We start from the raw sequence: 14729 nt of genomic DNA, 5'->3' as shown, positions 1-14729 counted from the left end.
GGCCATCAGGGATTACATTTATGCTTTTGCCATAAATCTAACTGGAACATCAAAGTCAAACACATCTAAGGATGGGTCTTGAGCTCTCCAAATATTTTGGACTGCAATTCTTTGCTACTAACTCCTTGATACCAACAGAAGCAAGGGCTTCTGAGGGTTGAAGTTCAAACAACACTGAGTGAAAAGTTACCCAATCCTGATACAGACAAAAGCCCAGCAATCACAGTTTCCAGTGCGGTATGCTTTTTGTGTCTGTACAAATGTGCTGGAAGTTGGGTGAGGTAGGATCTGGATGAAAAGAGCAAATGTATTTCTGAGAATTTCATGAACAAAGACGTACTGCATCTCCTCCACTACCTCCATTGCTCTGCAAGGGCCTGTACATTTTTGAATGACTAAAGTCAATAGATTAGGCCCCTTAGAGGATTTAGCGGCATTTTTACTGACTGAAAGTTATTGGGTGTAGGAGAGGGGCAAAACCTGTCTCTTGAGTGCCTTTCCTATTCTCTGGATGTATTTGGACTGCAGTTCTATCAGCCCTAGCCAGCAGAGTGAATGGTGAAGGATATTGGACATGACAGCCGAACAACATCTAGAGGAACACACATTCCCCACCTAAATCCTAGTTACAGCTCTGCTCATACTCTTCATTGGAGTAAACCCATTTAATCAATGGAGCTTACAGTCGCCTTGAATTACCATATCCCATTCATTCAGTGGGTCCACTGTGGTTTTGACTAACAATTAGATCTAGCCTGTGGCTCTTTAAGACCTGCCCTTACAGCACAAAAGTATTTGTGCCTCAATGACTACTTCCCCTTCACCCAGACCAGAGCTTCAGTCTGTTGCTTTTTTTAAACTGGTGCTCCCATGGCCAATGCGGGTTAGAGGATTCTGAAATTTGTAATCTGAAGAGTGATTTTTCCAGCCTCTGTCCTGGGTCCTCCTGTAGCTCAGTCACACCTGGTCCAAAAATGGATAGACATGCTCAAACTCTAAAAGCCAAAGAGCACTAAGAGATGCTGTATGAGGGATGGACCATTGCTTGGTCCATCGTCCTTTTGATGGGCTTGCCTTCCCATGAAGAGAAATTCACCATAGATGATAACAATAATTAAAAGGTAGCAAATACCTATAAAATGTAGGAAACTGGCAAAGGAAGTTTGAAAATATTAGGCTGATTTTAACCGAAGACCCTGAAAATAAGTGGAAATGGGGATGGGAGCAATTACCTCCGACACTGGTCAAAACTGAATGAAATGACTCGGATACTAGTACAGTAGTTATTTCTTGGCTTGAGTAGTGAATTGGACAGATATGGTTCCAATTGCCATGGTTGTATTTATTAAATACTCATCCCCCCCTCCCTCCACAACTCCCTCAGCTGTTAATTTCTGCATTATTTCACACACCAATAAAACTGGATTGTCAGGTGCAAAAAAGAAAAAGGAAAAACCCAACCCAGCTACAGCTCTGGCTTGGGTAAATGGGCTGCCCGAATGTAGCTGTCCGAGACAGTAATGTCAGTGTTCATATGCTGGTCCAGGAACTCTGAGGTCTCTTCTGCAATTTGTCCTGGGATACGGAAGTCAATGGTTGTTTGGTCTCTTTGGGGACTAGAGTGGGAAAGATTATTTCTGGCCTCAGCACTGCAACCGGTCCCTTGCAAAAACTGCAGGAAGTTCTCCTCGATGGAGCCTTCTCTGCTTGGTAACCTGAGGTCCTCTTCTGGCGGCTGCTTGAAGAAACAGGCGAGGTGTTTGCTAAGCTCCCCTCTGATCTGACGATTGAGGCATCCATAGAAGAAAGGGTTGGAAGTGAAGGAGAAGTAGCCAATCCAAGTAACCACATTCTCAGTCTGCTGACCAGGGAAATTGGGGCTCAGTGCAGAATAGAGATGAAAGGAGAAATAGGGCAGCCAGCAAAAGAGAAATTGTCCTCCCACAGCAATGAGGATGAGGACAGCTTTTCCACCCCCAAACGTCCTCTGGGGGGTAGTCCGGGGGGCTCCTGAGCTAGTCACCATAGTAGATCTACTGCTAAGGGATTCTGACCTCTGCCGTGGCGTATCCATCCAAGTAGGGTGGGGACCATGGTGCATGGCAGCTACTCTGGCCACTTTGAACATACTGCAGTAGACCACCAGGATAATGGAGACAGGCAAGAGGAAGTAGAAAATAGCAAAGAAAACCACAAAAAATTTGCAGTAGGCACTCCGACTCCATTGCAAGGTGCAGCTCTGTTCATGGTACGCTGAGGGGCTACTGCCATGATCTTGGGAAAGCCATCCAAGAATGGGGATGATGGACATTACTACTGCCTTGATCCAGACACCAACCAGGACACAGACCACTAGGCCTATGGTCATTTTCACTTCATAGCGCATGGGATGCACCACATAGTAGTAACGTTCTACATTAATGGCTGAAACAGAAAGGATGCACATGGTGATGAAGCAGACACTCAGGAACAGGTAAGTGCGGCATATGGCATCCCCAAAGACGGTGCCATCAAAGAAGGTTGAGCTGGACAGCATAGCCAGAGGCATTAGAGTGACAGCTGCCAGGAGATCCACCAGGCAAAGGTGGAACACAAAGACAAACTTCCTCAATGCAGGCGTCTTGATGATGACGGTCATAATGGCTACATTGCCTATGATGGCTGTCAAGTCAATCAAAAGCATGAAGAAGAGGCCCACAGATTCAGATGTCACATTTCTGGGTTTGGTATCCAGGCTGGAATTGAAAAGCACAGAGCTCTGGGATGTCTGCAGGAGCTTTCTTACCCGGCCAGGATTCTGCAGCCACTCCATGGAGACTATCACCTCCCTTCATAAGTCCATCACCCATCCTATTCTAGGTTCCTACTGAGTAATCACAGAGAATCAACAGTGGTAGCACAGAAGGAGCAGTCCTGGACCCTGGAGTGACATTCTTGCTGTCTTCTTTGTTAGTTTTAAAAAGGACTCTTGAACAGACCAACAAGTCTTTCTAATGTCATTCAGTTCTATAAGCCATTATTCCCTGGTGGACCATACTAAGCATGATTGTTTTCGTCTTATCTTCCCGGTACTTCATATAACAGCATAGTGATATAAAAAGATAACGAGATCTGTTGTGGTTCTGAAGAAGAGTTCCTTCCTTCTTAACTGTACAGATCCTCACTGTGTTTCTTCACACTTTCCCCCAAACAAATGGCATCTTCTACAAGAAAACATACTGATTGGTTAATCACTATATTGGTCAAACCCCTGAGATATTTCCTAAAGATATTGGTCAAAGATATTCTGTTTGGCAGAGTCCACTTGCACAATCAGAATGATGTCATTGGCAGCAAGAGTTTCCCCCTGTTTAAGGCTTTCTTTTGCAATTTTGGGGTGGATGCAGCTTTTTTATACTATTTGTACACCCTGAAATTGCCGAGAGAGAGAGAGAAAGTGAGCGAGAGAGAGAGAGAGAGAGAGAGAGAGAGAGAGAGAAGGAGGGAGGGAGGGAGGGAGAGAACTTATTCAGTGGAAATTAGCTGCTACCAATGACAACATTCCCATTGTACAGGTGGAGTTGTGCAACAGCATTTCAGTAGTTAACCTGCATTTATTGTTACTCTGATTCAATCACTAAATAATAGGTCATGGGAAGTTCGCTGTTTTGGATTATAGCTACCAGAATCTCAGAGTAAGGGCCATGCTGGTGTGCAATAAACATACTGGCTCTGGAATTCTGGGAATTATAGTCCTGCCTCCAATTTTCCAAAATCCATTAAATAGTAAAGAATGGGAATCTGTGTTTTTTTTTTCCTTTTTGGGGGGCTCAAAATCCCAGGATTCACCATGAATTCTCCAGGCAGAATTCTGAGAATTTCAGCACATAGACACATACCTACAGACAACTACGTTTTGCTCACCTGGAGAGAAATCTACTTCCGAGGCTGTATGGCCTTCTCTGACCTTGCTTGTTGTAGTAAATGCAATAAAAAATTCCTGTGCCATAGTGTTTCCTGAGAACTGTAGTGTCGCTATCTGTTAGGCTCTATAGGGGGTGCCTCCAGCAGAGCTCCAGAGAAGCACCTGGCAATTTCCCTTTTTTTAAAAAAAAAAATATTAACACCAGGCAGCAAGAGTTGCCAGGTCTCAGGCTCTGGTCCTGAAATTCTGGTGGTGAAGTGCATTTTCCAGTTCACAGACACTGGCCCTGAAATCTGAGAGAATGAGGGACAACCCTGATCTGGTGCTTTTTTTGTTGGTTCCTGCTGCAGATCACCGAGAGATTGACCTGCAGATACAGATTCACTCTTTTTCCACCTCCGTCTGGTTTAAAAACAGTGTTCCTTTGCCTTTTTAGTAATGTGCTTGCTTCCCACAGTGTCTTGCAACTTCAGCCTATACATCTGTCACAACAAATTCTTGGCCGCCTACCTAATGGGCCTTTGAATTCATCCTTGTGTCTCTGCATTATCTGACCATCCCATGGGGAATATTTTGCTCTGTTTACTGAATGGGCCACAAGAAATCATGGGGTCCCGCTTCTACACCTCAGGTTTTGGCCCCAAAATTAGAGAAAATGGGTCCTAGAACTCTGAGTTCTCAAACATAGAAGAATCCCTTAGTCACAGTTCACGAGCAATAACCTGTATCTACAATGGCTGTTTCTGGCCTCATTTGAAAAGTCTTTTCCAAATATTCAGTCACTGGCTTTTCAGTTTTGTTCTGAGAGTATTCACCCACCTTCTGTCAAATGCAGGAAGCTTCCCCTCTGAGATCTATGGCTCCATCTCTCCTGAAAATACAACCCAACAGCAATTTTTTGTTTAAAAAAGAGAGGCAATCTAGATAGCCTGACTGTCAGCACAGCAATTGCACACATCTGCTATCATAAGCAGTTTGAACAGAGTCTAGCAGTAACCAGTTATCTGCAACCAATTCACATTCTCCATAACTAAGACATAAACACAACACACCGCTGCAGTAACTGGATGAGGGATAAGATCACTCCTTTGACTTTTTAACTTTCACTTGATGGTGGAAAACTATCACATGGTTCACCTGTTGGCTTCCGCCCTTTACTTCTGCAGGAAAAACAGGCAGATGTTATCAGAACTGGCTTGGCCACAGAAGAAGCTGTAGCAACTTTCTCAGCTGGTTGAGCACTGGAGATGGCAACACCTTCACTTCAAAGCATCTGACCACTTTAGGAAGCAGGTAAGCTATCTGGATAATGACTAATTCCAGTGGGGCCCTCAGCATAAAGTTGCAAAGGAACAGTGGCTTGTGTTGTTGTTGTTGTTGCTTTTGTCAATGTATGCGTTTTTTAAAGCTACCTCCACACACACAGTGCCTTGGCTTTGAGAACCCTATAGCTAGGCAGATTGACTTTGCTGGCCAGGCACTGTGAAATGGAGGTGACAGCACCAATTGAAGGAATTGCTCTTCCTTTTCTTGAACATATGTGAGTGTTGTACAGAGGGGTAAGGACCAAATGTGAGGTACAGTGCTTTGCTTCCCATCCAGGGCAGCTGCAGAGTTGGGGCCGCTTCTGGATATTGTTGTTGCTGTTGTCAATTTTAAATAACCATCTTAGGTGCTTCTAAAAATGGGGAAATAAAGCATTTCCATATTCAAAAATTTAAAATGCTATCTACATCCTGGGCCTGGGAACTACAACAGCAACTACTGACTTTCAAAGCTCTAAATATTAAGAAATAATTGGAATGTTCTATTCATCAGCCTAAAGACAATTGTTCATACCAGCTAGAACATATTCACTGAATTAGAAGTATTGACTTTCAACAATCAGACCAGAAGATCAACTCTAGTTGATATTAACTGGGTAGCAACTGAATTTAGGCCACAATAAAACAGTGCTCTGACCGGATCTGATTGACCATAAAGGAGCCCTTCTTCATCCTCAGAAAAATATTTCATTGTAGATCCTTAGAGCAAAAGATGTTGGAACCTAAAGTAAAGGACCTATAAGGACTGGTACAAAGTATCCAAGACTTAGCTCTCAGAGAAATGACTGTACTATACAACATCAGAACATGCTGAGGCACAAGGCTGCTAAGGTGTCCACTTTCTTTTGAGGCTGATAGAAGTGGTTTAAGATGACTCTGGGACCAGCCCATGCCCTAGTCTCAGTTTTATCAGTTATCCGACAACTCAGAACCAGAGCATCTCACAGAAAATGGATTCAAAAGATTCATCTCTCCTATCACTGACTCCGTCACCCTTTGTGTGTTCCTGTGTGAATACTGCTAATGTGGAAAACAAAACCAAAGAAAGCAAATTTTAGTCAGGCTACATATTTTGGCTGATGTAGGTCTTGCATTCATTTCATCAATGTGGGAAATATACCTTTGTTTGTAAGTACTGCATTAGTAATAAAATGACTAACTCATGCTAATAAAAACAGTGATTTGAGGTGACCCTATAGTCAGGCTTTCAAAAGGCTTCAGGGAAAATGAGGCTGCTGTATCTATAACAGATGGTTACTTGGCAACTTCTTCATGCCAATGAGATACCAAAGGGTAATTCACTTTAGCTGGTAGTACAATGTAGTCATTATTTCCTATACATGACCATAACAGCAGTTTAACCCAAACTCAATTAATTTTTATACTTTTTTTTTTTGCACATAAAACCTTCATGGTACATTAATTACTTTTACAATATAGCACTTTAACAATGCCATCCTAAAATAACTTGCACAGCATTTCTGGTGCTGTTCTTGGAAGTTCCCCGTGCAACACACAGTAGTTTCAGAGCCCACTGTAGAATTTTTAGAAAAATAATGTGGATTGTTTTTATTTCAACAAAATATTTAGAACTTTCTTCCTACACAACAAAATGATGATATGACACTGGATACATTTTATCCTCGCAAAAAATAGATTTTTATTTGGCGCCAGGGTTCTTGAAGGATCATGTCTATTTATATAAACATGGGCAGGTATTAAGATCCACCTCAGAGGCCCTGCTTGTAATTTCAGCCATAGGTTTAGTTTGACTGGCAAGCATGAGAGACAGGGACTTCTCAGTGGTGTTCCCCACATTTAGGGTTTCTTTCTCCATTGCATGTGACCTCAACACTAACAAAGTCCACACAGTACATTAATTTTTGAGCCACATTTCCATGCATGTTGTATCTTTAAAATGAACTAGTTACTGGAAGGTTTGGCATTTTTCTTATGACACTTTTTGTTATAGTTAAGTAATCTGTGTTTAAAATTATTTTCACGCCACTATCTAGGTCTGATTCAATTGCACTGCATTTTCCATTTTATTTTTTATGTGATCATGATAAAGATCATACAACTCTATTTCAACCACGGGTTTTAGAAAACATTTTCCTTTTTTCTGTCTGATGGATATTATTTAAATTTGGCAGGCTGTTTTAGCTTGCCTTGTTGTTAACAACCTGGTTAGATGGAGAGGTTTGACGGTACAGAACTTCTGTGCTTTAATGGCCTGTACAGAAACTTCAAGCTACCTCCATATTTTTTCAGCAATTTTCTATTTCTTTCAGACTCAAAGTTAAACATCCTTGCCTTCCTTTAAGAAAATTGCTCATGCTTTCTCACAGTTCTAGGGAGAATGAATTTTAAAAACTATTTAAATTATTTCATGTGGATACACATTTAAAATAAATGCCCTCAGAAAGCTGCAACGATGCCTGGTAGAAAATTGGAATACAGTACATGTATACAGTTCAGGGAAATCCTTTAACTGCAGTAAGATCCTGCATTTGTTTGTTTACCCTCCTGACGGAAAAATCACACTATTTAGAAGAAGATGTCTGGTAAAGGTATATTTTTTGTTTGTTTCAATTGGCCAAACAGTACAAAGTTGCAACAGATTAGATATTCATATAGATCTTTTCCAGGCAGGGCAAAGATTCCAGGTATTCCTTTGTATCACTTCTCCACAAAGAAGCACAAAGCTTACCAGGATTCATATCTGAGCTGAACTTCTAAAGGTAATTTAACTGAAAATGTCTTCTCTCCAAGAAAACCCCACTTGAACTCTTGAAAAATGTTTAAAAACTCTCTTCCCCGCTGAGAGATTATCTTGGGAACAAAGCTTCTGAGAAGGATTCTGATCATAGAAATGAGCTTTCAGTCACTGCTTTTAAAAAAAGTTTAAGAACCCACAATTCCCTGTTGGAGCTTCTCAAGATTTTGTTTTGTTTTAATATCTAATTGGTGAAAAACCTAATTGATAGCTTCCAGCTAGGAAGCTCTGACTGGGGAAATAAATGGGGAAGAATGCCTCCTACTTGAACAAAATAAGTTTTAAAGTAAGCCTTGTCTTGCAGGAGAGGCTAAAAAACTTGGGAAGACTTGGATTTTGCCACTGTACTAACCGAAACAAGGTGAACCTAGTTCACCAGCAGAAAAAGAACTGATCTCATCAGCACACAAACAGATAATTTATGGAAGACAATGTTTGTCTGGAAGAACTCTGAGTGACATTGGATGTCATATGATCAGAAAAAATATAGCACCTGAGAAAAATATTTATATGAAAAAACATTGGGAAGTTTTGGCATTTCATAGTTATTGTAGCTGTATGAAAGCAATGTTTACAATTGCCAAAGGATAGCTACTAAATGATAGTGGCTGAGAAAAAACACACACTGGTGTTTCAAATACATCAGTGGTGTCAATTTCTTATCTATCAAGAAAAAAGCTGTCCTGGGCTCTGAAAAACTGCTTTTTGGACTACAACTCCCATGTCAGCTGGAAACTGTAACCCAAACTTTTCAGAGTTCAAAAACTATATTATACCAGATCAGCTTGCTTGTCCATTGAGTCCAGTGTCAACTTTCCAAGGACTTCAACAGAAGCCTTTCCCATCATCAGTTACTTTAACCTTTTTAATGTGGATGGCAGGGGTAGACCCTAGAACCCCATGGATAAAAAGCACATCCTGTCTGAAATTCAGTAGTAAGTCATAACTAAAAGAGGCTATTGAATCAATGGAACTTAGAGGAATTTGTGCACCATGTCCCCAGATTCAGTGGGCTGACTCTAGTTGCTACTTACTACTGGATTTCAACCATTATATCACCAAGCAGCAGTCCTTCTCCTATGTACTGAAAGATTAACCATGGATACTAGCAGTCCCTTCAGGACATCCTTTAACTGTGTTGTGTGTTTGTTTGTTTAACAGGCCAAGACTGGATCCCAAGATGGTTTATAAAACAGTTAAAATTAAAGTTAGCAACACTTTAAAATTATTAGCACTACCAAAAAAAAATATCAGCCTAAATATATTAAAAGATATTTAGGCTAATACAGTTTAAAACACTTCAGTGAAAATAGTAATAACAAATCACATTTAAAATGTAGGAAAACCAGCAAAACACTTTGATGCTGCCATCCTAAACAGACATAACATTTCTGAAAGCCTGACTGAATCGAAAAGGCTTCATGGGCTGGCAGAAGGGCAGTAGGGCAAGCCTCACTTCCCTTAGAAGGAGTTCCAAATTCTGGAAGTGCAGCTTTATGATTTAATTGCAAAGTTGTGTTTAATCTTATATTCTCTTGTTTCCACCAATGGAAGCCTTGATTCTAATGGAAATGCAAGATATAAATGTAATAATTTGGGGGGGGCGGTTGATTTTTTTTCTTCAGCCAGAATGAATTAATTGCATTTCAATGCATTCCTATGGGAAATGGTGCTTCAACCTACAACCATTTTGAGTTACGACTGGAGTTCCGGAACCAATTAAGTCCGTAAGTCGAGGCACCACTGTAGTCCTATTAAAACATCTGCTGTTGAGCCACATTCTGTGGATAGTGTGATGGCACTACAGCATAAACATCCATTATACAGCGGTGCCTCGCAAGACGAATTTAATTCATTCTGCAGTTGAATCTTGCGAAAAATTCGTCTTGCGAAACGTGTTTTCCCATAGGAATGCATTGAAATCTAATTAATGTGTTCCTATGGGCAAAAAAAGTCAGAACAAAGTCAAATTTGGTTTACAAAGGGTTTAAATGCTCTTTAAAGCCATACATATTATGCAGATGATTTTTAAAAAATCAATCAAAAATTTAACTTTTTAAATATCATAGAAAAACATTTAAAAATCAGCAAACATGAGGCAGGAACAAAAAATGTAAAACATTCTTCTTGCGAAGCATGGCCATAGGAACATTTGTCCGTTGTCATGGTCGGACCATTTCCTGGTAAAATTTAGACTCTCAGCCACTACTACCCTCTGCAGGGGTGGGGGATCAATTAAAATGATCCGCCCCCGGAGACTTATGGATCCTGAAGGATTCCTGAATGCTCCAGCTGATATGGTCGGCGCTCCTGTCGAAGCCCAGGTCGCCTTGTGGTACAAGGAGATGGCCCGGGCGGTTGACACGATCGCACCTAGGCGCCCTCTCCCTGCCCGCAGAGCCTATAAGGCTCCATGGTACACAGAGGAGCTTCTGGCCATGAAACGGTTGGGGAGACGGCTTGAGCGCAGATGGAGGAAATATCGCTGCGACTATGACCAAACACAGCTTAGAGCCCATTATCGGGCCTACTCTGTGGCAATACGGCTGGCGAAATGCCAGTATTTCTCCAGCCGTATCGCTCCCTCGGTGTGTCGTCCAGCAGAGCTATTTCGAGTGGTCCGGGACCTTCTTCAGCCTAATGGTTCGGTGGAGGTCCTGGACTCCTCAGTGGCTCACTGTAACGAATTTGTTACACACTTTGAGGGAAAAATTGCTCAGATTCGCAAAGATTTGGACTCCACTGTTGATGCAGAGCCCATGGTTGTGTCCAGTGCTCCGGACTTATGTCATAATTTATTGGATGAGTTTCAGTTGTTGCGACCTGAGGATGTGGACAGGGTGCTTGGATCGGTTCGTGCCACCACTACACAACTCGACCCTTGCCCATCATGGCTAATAAAGAAATCTGCCAGGGGAGTTTGCACCTGGATCCTGGAGGTCATCAACTCCTCGTTAAGAGAGGGAGTGGTTCCTGCCCCATTAAAGGAGGCAGTGATTCGCCCACTCCTAAAAAAACCTAATCTGGATCCAGGTCTAGTGAACAACTATCGTCCAATAGCAAACCTCCCTTTTCTGGGCAAGGTGTTGGAACGTGTGGTGGCTGAGCAGCTCCAGGCTCTCCTGGATGAAACGGATTATCTAGATCCATTTCAATCGGGTTTCAGGCCGGGTTATGGGACGGAAACTGCCTTGGTCGCCCTGTATGACGACCTTTGCCGGGAGAAAGACAGGGGTAATGCATCCCTGTTGATTCTCCTGGACCTCTCGGCGGCTTTCGACACCATCAACCATGGTGTCCTTCTGGACAGACTGGCTGGGATGGGAATTGGAGGCACTGTTTTACAGTGGTTCCGTTCCTACCTGGCTGATCGAGTCCAGAAGGTGGTGCTGGGGGACAGTAGCTCTGACCCATGGCGGTTGCGTCATGGGGTTCCTCAGGGCTCTATACTGTCCCCCATGCTGTTCAATATCTACATGAAACTGCTGGGGGAGGTCGTTAGGAGGTTTGGGCTGAGGAGTCAGCAATATGCTGACGACACCCAGCTCTACCTCTCTTTTTCTACCAATCCAGGTGTGGCAGTCACCGTTCTGAACTCGTGTCTGGACTCGATAATGGTCTGGATGAGGGTCAATAAACTGAGGCTCAATCCAGACAAGTCTGAAGTGCTGCTGGTAGGTGCCCCGCCAGATAGGTTACAGGGCCATCTCCCTACCTTAGACGGGATTACACTCCCCCTAAAGGATAGGGTCCGCAGCTTGGGGGTGCTCCTTGACCCCAGTCTGACCTTGGAAGCCCAGGTGGACTCGGTGTCCAGGGGTGCCTTCTTACAGCTGCGGAGAATATATCAACTTCGCCCTTACCTGGATGAGCAGAGCCTGGCAGCAGTCACTCATGCACTGGTAACAACCAGACTGGATTACTGCAATGCGCTATACGTGGGGCAGCCTTTGAAGACGGTCCGACGACTGCAACTGGCACAGAACCGGGCTGCGCGGCTGGTAAGTGGTGCCGCCGCACAGACTCATATCACGCCGGTTCTGAAAAATTTACACTGGCTGCCGGTTGCTGCTCGGGCCCAATTCAAAGTGCTTACTTTGACATATAAAGCCCTAAACGGCTTAGGACCTGGTTACCTAAAGGACCGCCTTCTTCCATATGTGCCTGCCCGTCCTCTAAGATCAGGCCAGGAGGCCCTTCTGAAGGTGCCATCCCTGAAAGAGGTGAAGGGGATGGCATGTCGGAATAGGGCCTTCTCGGTTGTTGCCCCCCAACTTTGGAACACCCTCCCTAGAGAGATCCGCCTGGCTCCGACACTCTTGGCCTTTCGGCACCAGGCAAAGACCTTTCTGTTCACCCAGCATTTTAATTAATTAATTTTAATCTTTTAATTGTTTTAAGAAATATTTTAATATATGGTATTTTATACTGTTTCTTAAAATGTTTTTAATGTTTTTGGGTTTTGATGTTGTGCCACTGGCAATGGTGCGGCTAAAAATATTGGAAATAAATAAAATAAATAAACATTTGTCTTGCAAGTCATCAACTCCATTGCCAAAACCATTTGTCTTGCGAGTTTTTTGTCCATTTGTCTTGCGAGGCACCATTGTACAGTGTTAGTATCCGAGCAGGACATAGAGATGGAGGGATTGTCTATGGTTAGCAGACTTCTTTTCCTTTATTTGTGTCAGAAGCAATTTACTGCTGCTTCTGGAGTGGAAAGATTAGCTGATAGGTCCCAGTCATTGCCCAGCGCATGCCTGAATGTGTTCACAATCCTCCCATTCTTCAGGGAGGCTCCTTCCATATCCTCAGTTAGCAGACAAAAATTACAAACTACAACTACTATGACAACAGGTATCTCTCGCTCAGCAGGTAATGAGAAGCTTTAATTACATTCTGTTCTACTGCACAGATTTCCTTGTGCTTATGGTGTTTCCCTTTGGCCCATCTTGGTATTTAAGGAACTTCAGTTTGCATGACTTACCATCCTGAGCAGCACAAACGCAAAGAACAGTTGACTGGCTGACCTTCCATTCAGAAGCACCTTGTTACAGCCCAGGATACCTTCCTTCTGCACACCAATTCAACAGATATGCTTGAAACCCAGAGCTGGGAGAAAAGTTTTTTTAAAAAACAAACTTGTCTGGTGAAAGTAGTTTCGGATACCAGGCCAACAGTGTTAGCAACTGCAACTGTACTCTACTTGGCTCTCTTACACCCACCTTGGCAACAATGGCTGAAAGAAGGCCATGCCTAGGAGTGCCACTCAACAAGAAAGGACGCCTGCCAGCGCAGCTCAGCCAGTGCTCCTGTGAAGGATACCACCATGACAATGGCCACTTGTGGGACAGAACCTTAGTTGGACGCTCAAGCAGGACAAGTATGGGAGCTGCTTTGTTCCCTTCCCCAGTCTCTTGCTCCTCGACTCACATTCTGCTAGCTGCTTTCTATGGAGTAAAGAGGAATGGAAGCTGTGATTATCTCCTCTGCCCTGATCAGATGATGATGGAAAAAAGAAACTCTGCCCCATTGCAACTCATGTCTACTCATGGCCACCTTGCCTTGCTGTTACGATTGCCAGATGATTTTTCATTTAAAACGACAACAAAACTGCTGCCTCTTCTTGAAGTGTTGTTTTCCATCTCATAGTCAAACACAGTGGATTTCCCTCCTTTCCCCAAGTATACGCTCCTTGTTCCAAGTGCTATAGCTTCAGAATCTCCCTCATTTCTGCCATTCTTCACCTGGCCATCTTCCTGCTTGTGCAGGCAGGTAAACAGGATCCAACCTCTCTACAAGAGACACCCACTGGCACACACCCTCCTTCCCAACCCCAGATCACATGGATTTCCACTGTGCTGCTTCCCATCTTACAAGACAAAGAGCCCTAAGCACGGCTGGACTTTTACTTTCTTCTGCTGCTCCATGCCCACATCAAAATACAAAGACATGCCTCCTGCCCTTACCCAGTGCTACTGCTAGCATCCACTGGCTGCTAAAGTGGAAACTTCACCTTGGGCTTTTCACCTGTACAAGGCTTAGAGAGCCGACATCCTACCAGTAGGCCTCAGATGATGTTGGAAGGAAGAACACTTAAAGATCTTGAAGGCAGAAAAGGAAATCTAGGCTACTCCTGCCCATTCCTTTGCCCTGCTGCTAGTAAATTAGCTCCTAAGCTTTAAAGGCAAAGGGATCCTCCCTACGGAGCTCAGACACTCATTCCTCTCAATCTTTAAGATAAAATGGTTTACTAAGCTCTGTCATTCCAATCTCCAGTGCTCATCTTCATGTCCATTTCAGCTTCTTTAGGAAAATGGAATCGCTGTGTGCCTTTCTCTGATCAATCAATCAATCAATAAAAACACACACACACACACACAACCTGAATGACAGGAAAGCACTGGCAAGACCCTACCCCTGGAAAGCTGCATGCTCTCTCCTAGCTGCAACTGGCCCTCCTCCCCTTCATTTTGTACCAAGCATCAGTTCATACCTTCCCTTGTGCAGGTTTCTAGCATACTGGGTACCTCTCTGTTGCTTCTTGTCCACTGTAGCTGATGCACAGATCTACTGCAGTGAAGGGTAAGAGGCAGCCTGAAGCTTGGAAAGCATCTCAGCTTCTGGGTCCTAGAAGCCTCCTGGTTTCCTTTTAAGAATTTCAGCTTTTCCACGTGCATAGCCCAATGTGCCACAAGTGGTAGGAGATATAAATTTCAAACTT

The 14729-nt window shown here is 43.3% G+C and overlaps 1 protein-coding gene across 1 annotated transcript; it reads right to left on the bottom strand.

Moving 5' to 3' along the window:
- Positions 1 to 1162: 1162 nt before the first annotated feature.
- Positions 1163 to 14646, bottom strand: GPR61 (G protein-coupled receptor 61). Its single transcript, XM_020805299.3, has 3 exons — positions 14502 to 14646; positions 4724 to 4775; positions 1163 to 3203 (listed from the first exon to the last, which is right to left on the bottom strand). The coding sequence occupies exon 3, from the start codon at positions 2810 to 2812 to the stop codon at positions 1466 to 1468; it is 1347 nt and encodes a 448-aa protein (XP_020660958.3). The 5' UTR covers positions 2813 to 3203; positions 4724 to 4775; positions 14502 to 14646; the 3' UTR covers positions 1163 to 1465.
- Between the last annotated feature and the right edge of the window lie 83 nt (positions 14647 to 14729).

This window comes from Pogona vitticeps, chromosome 4 (assembly GCF_051106095.1).
Source record: "Pogona vitticeps strain Pit_001003342236 chromosome 4, PviZW2.1, whole genome shotgun sequence".
Lineage (NCBI taxonomy): Eukaryota > Metazoa > Chordata > Lepidosauria > Squamata > Agamidae > Pogona > Pogona vitticeps.
This window is presented reverse-complemented; position numbering and strand designations above follow the sequence as displayed.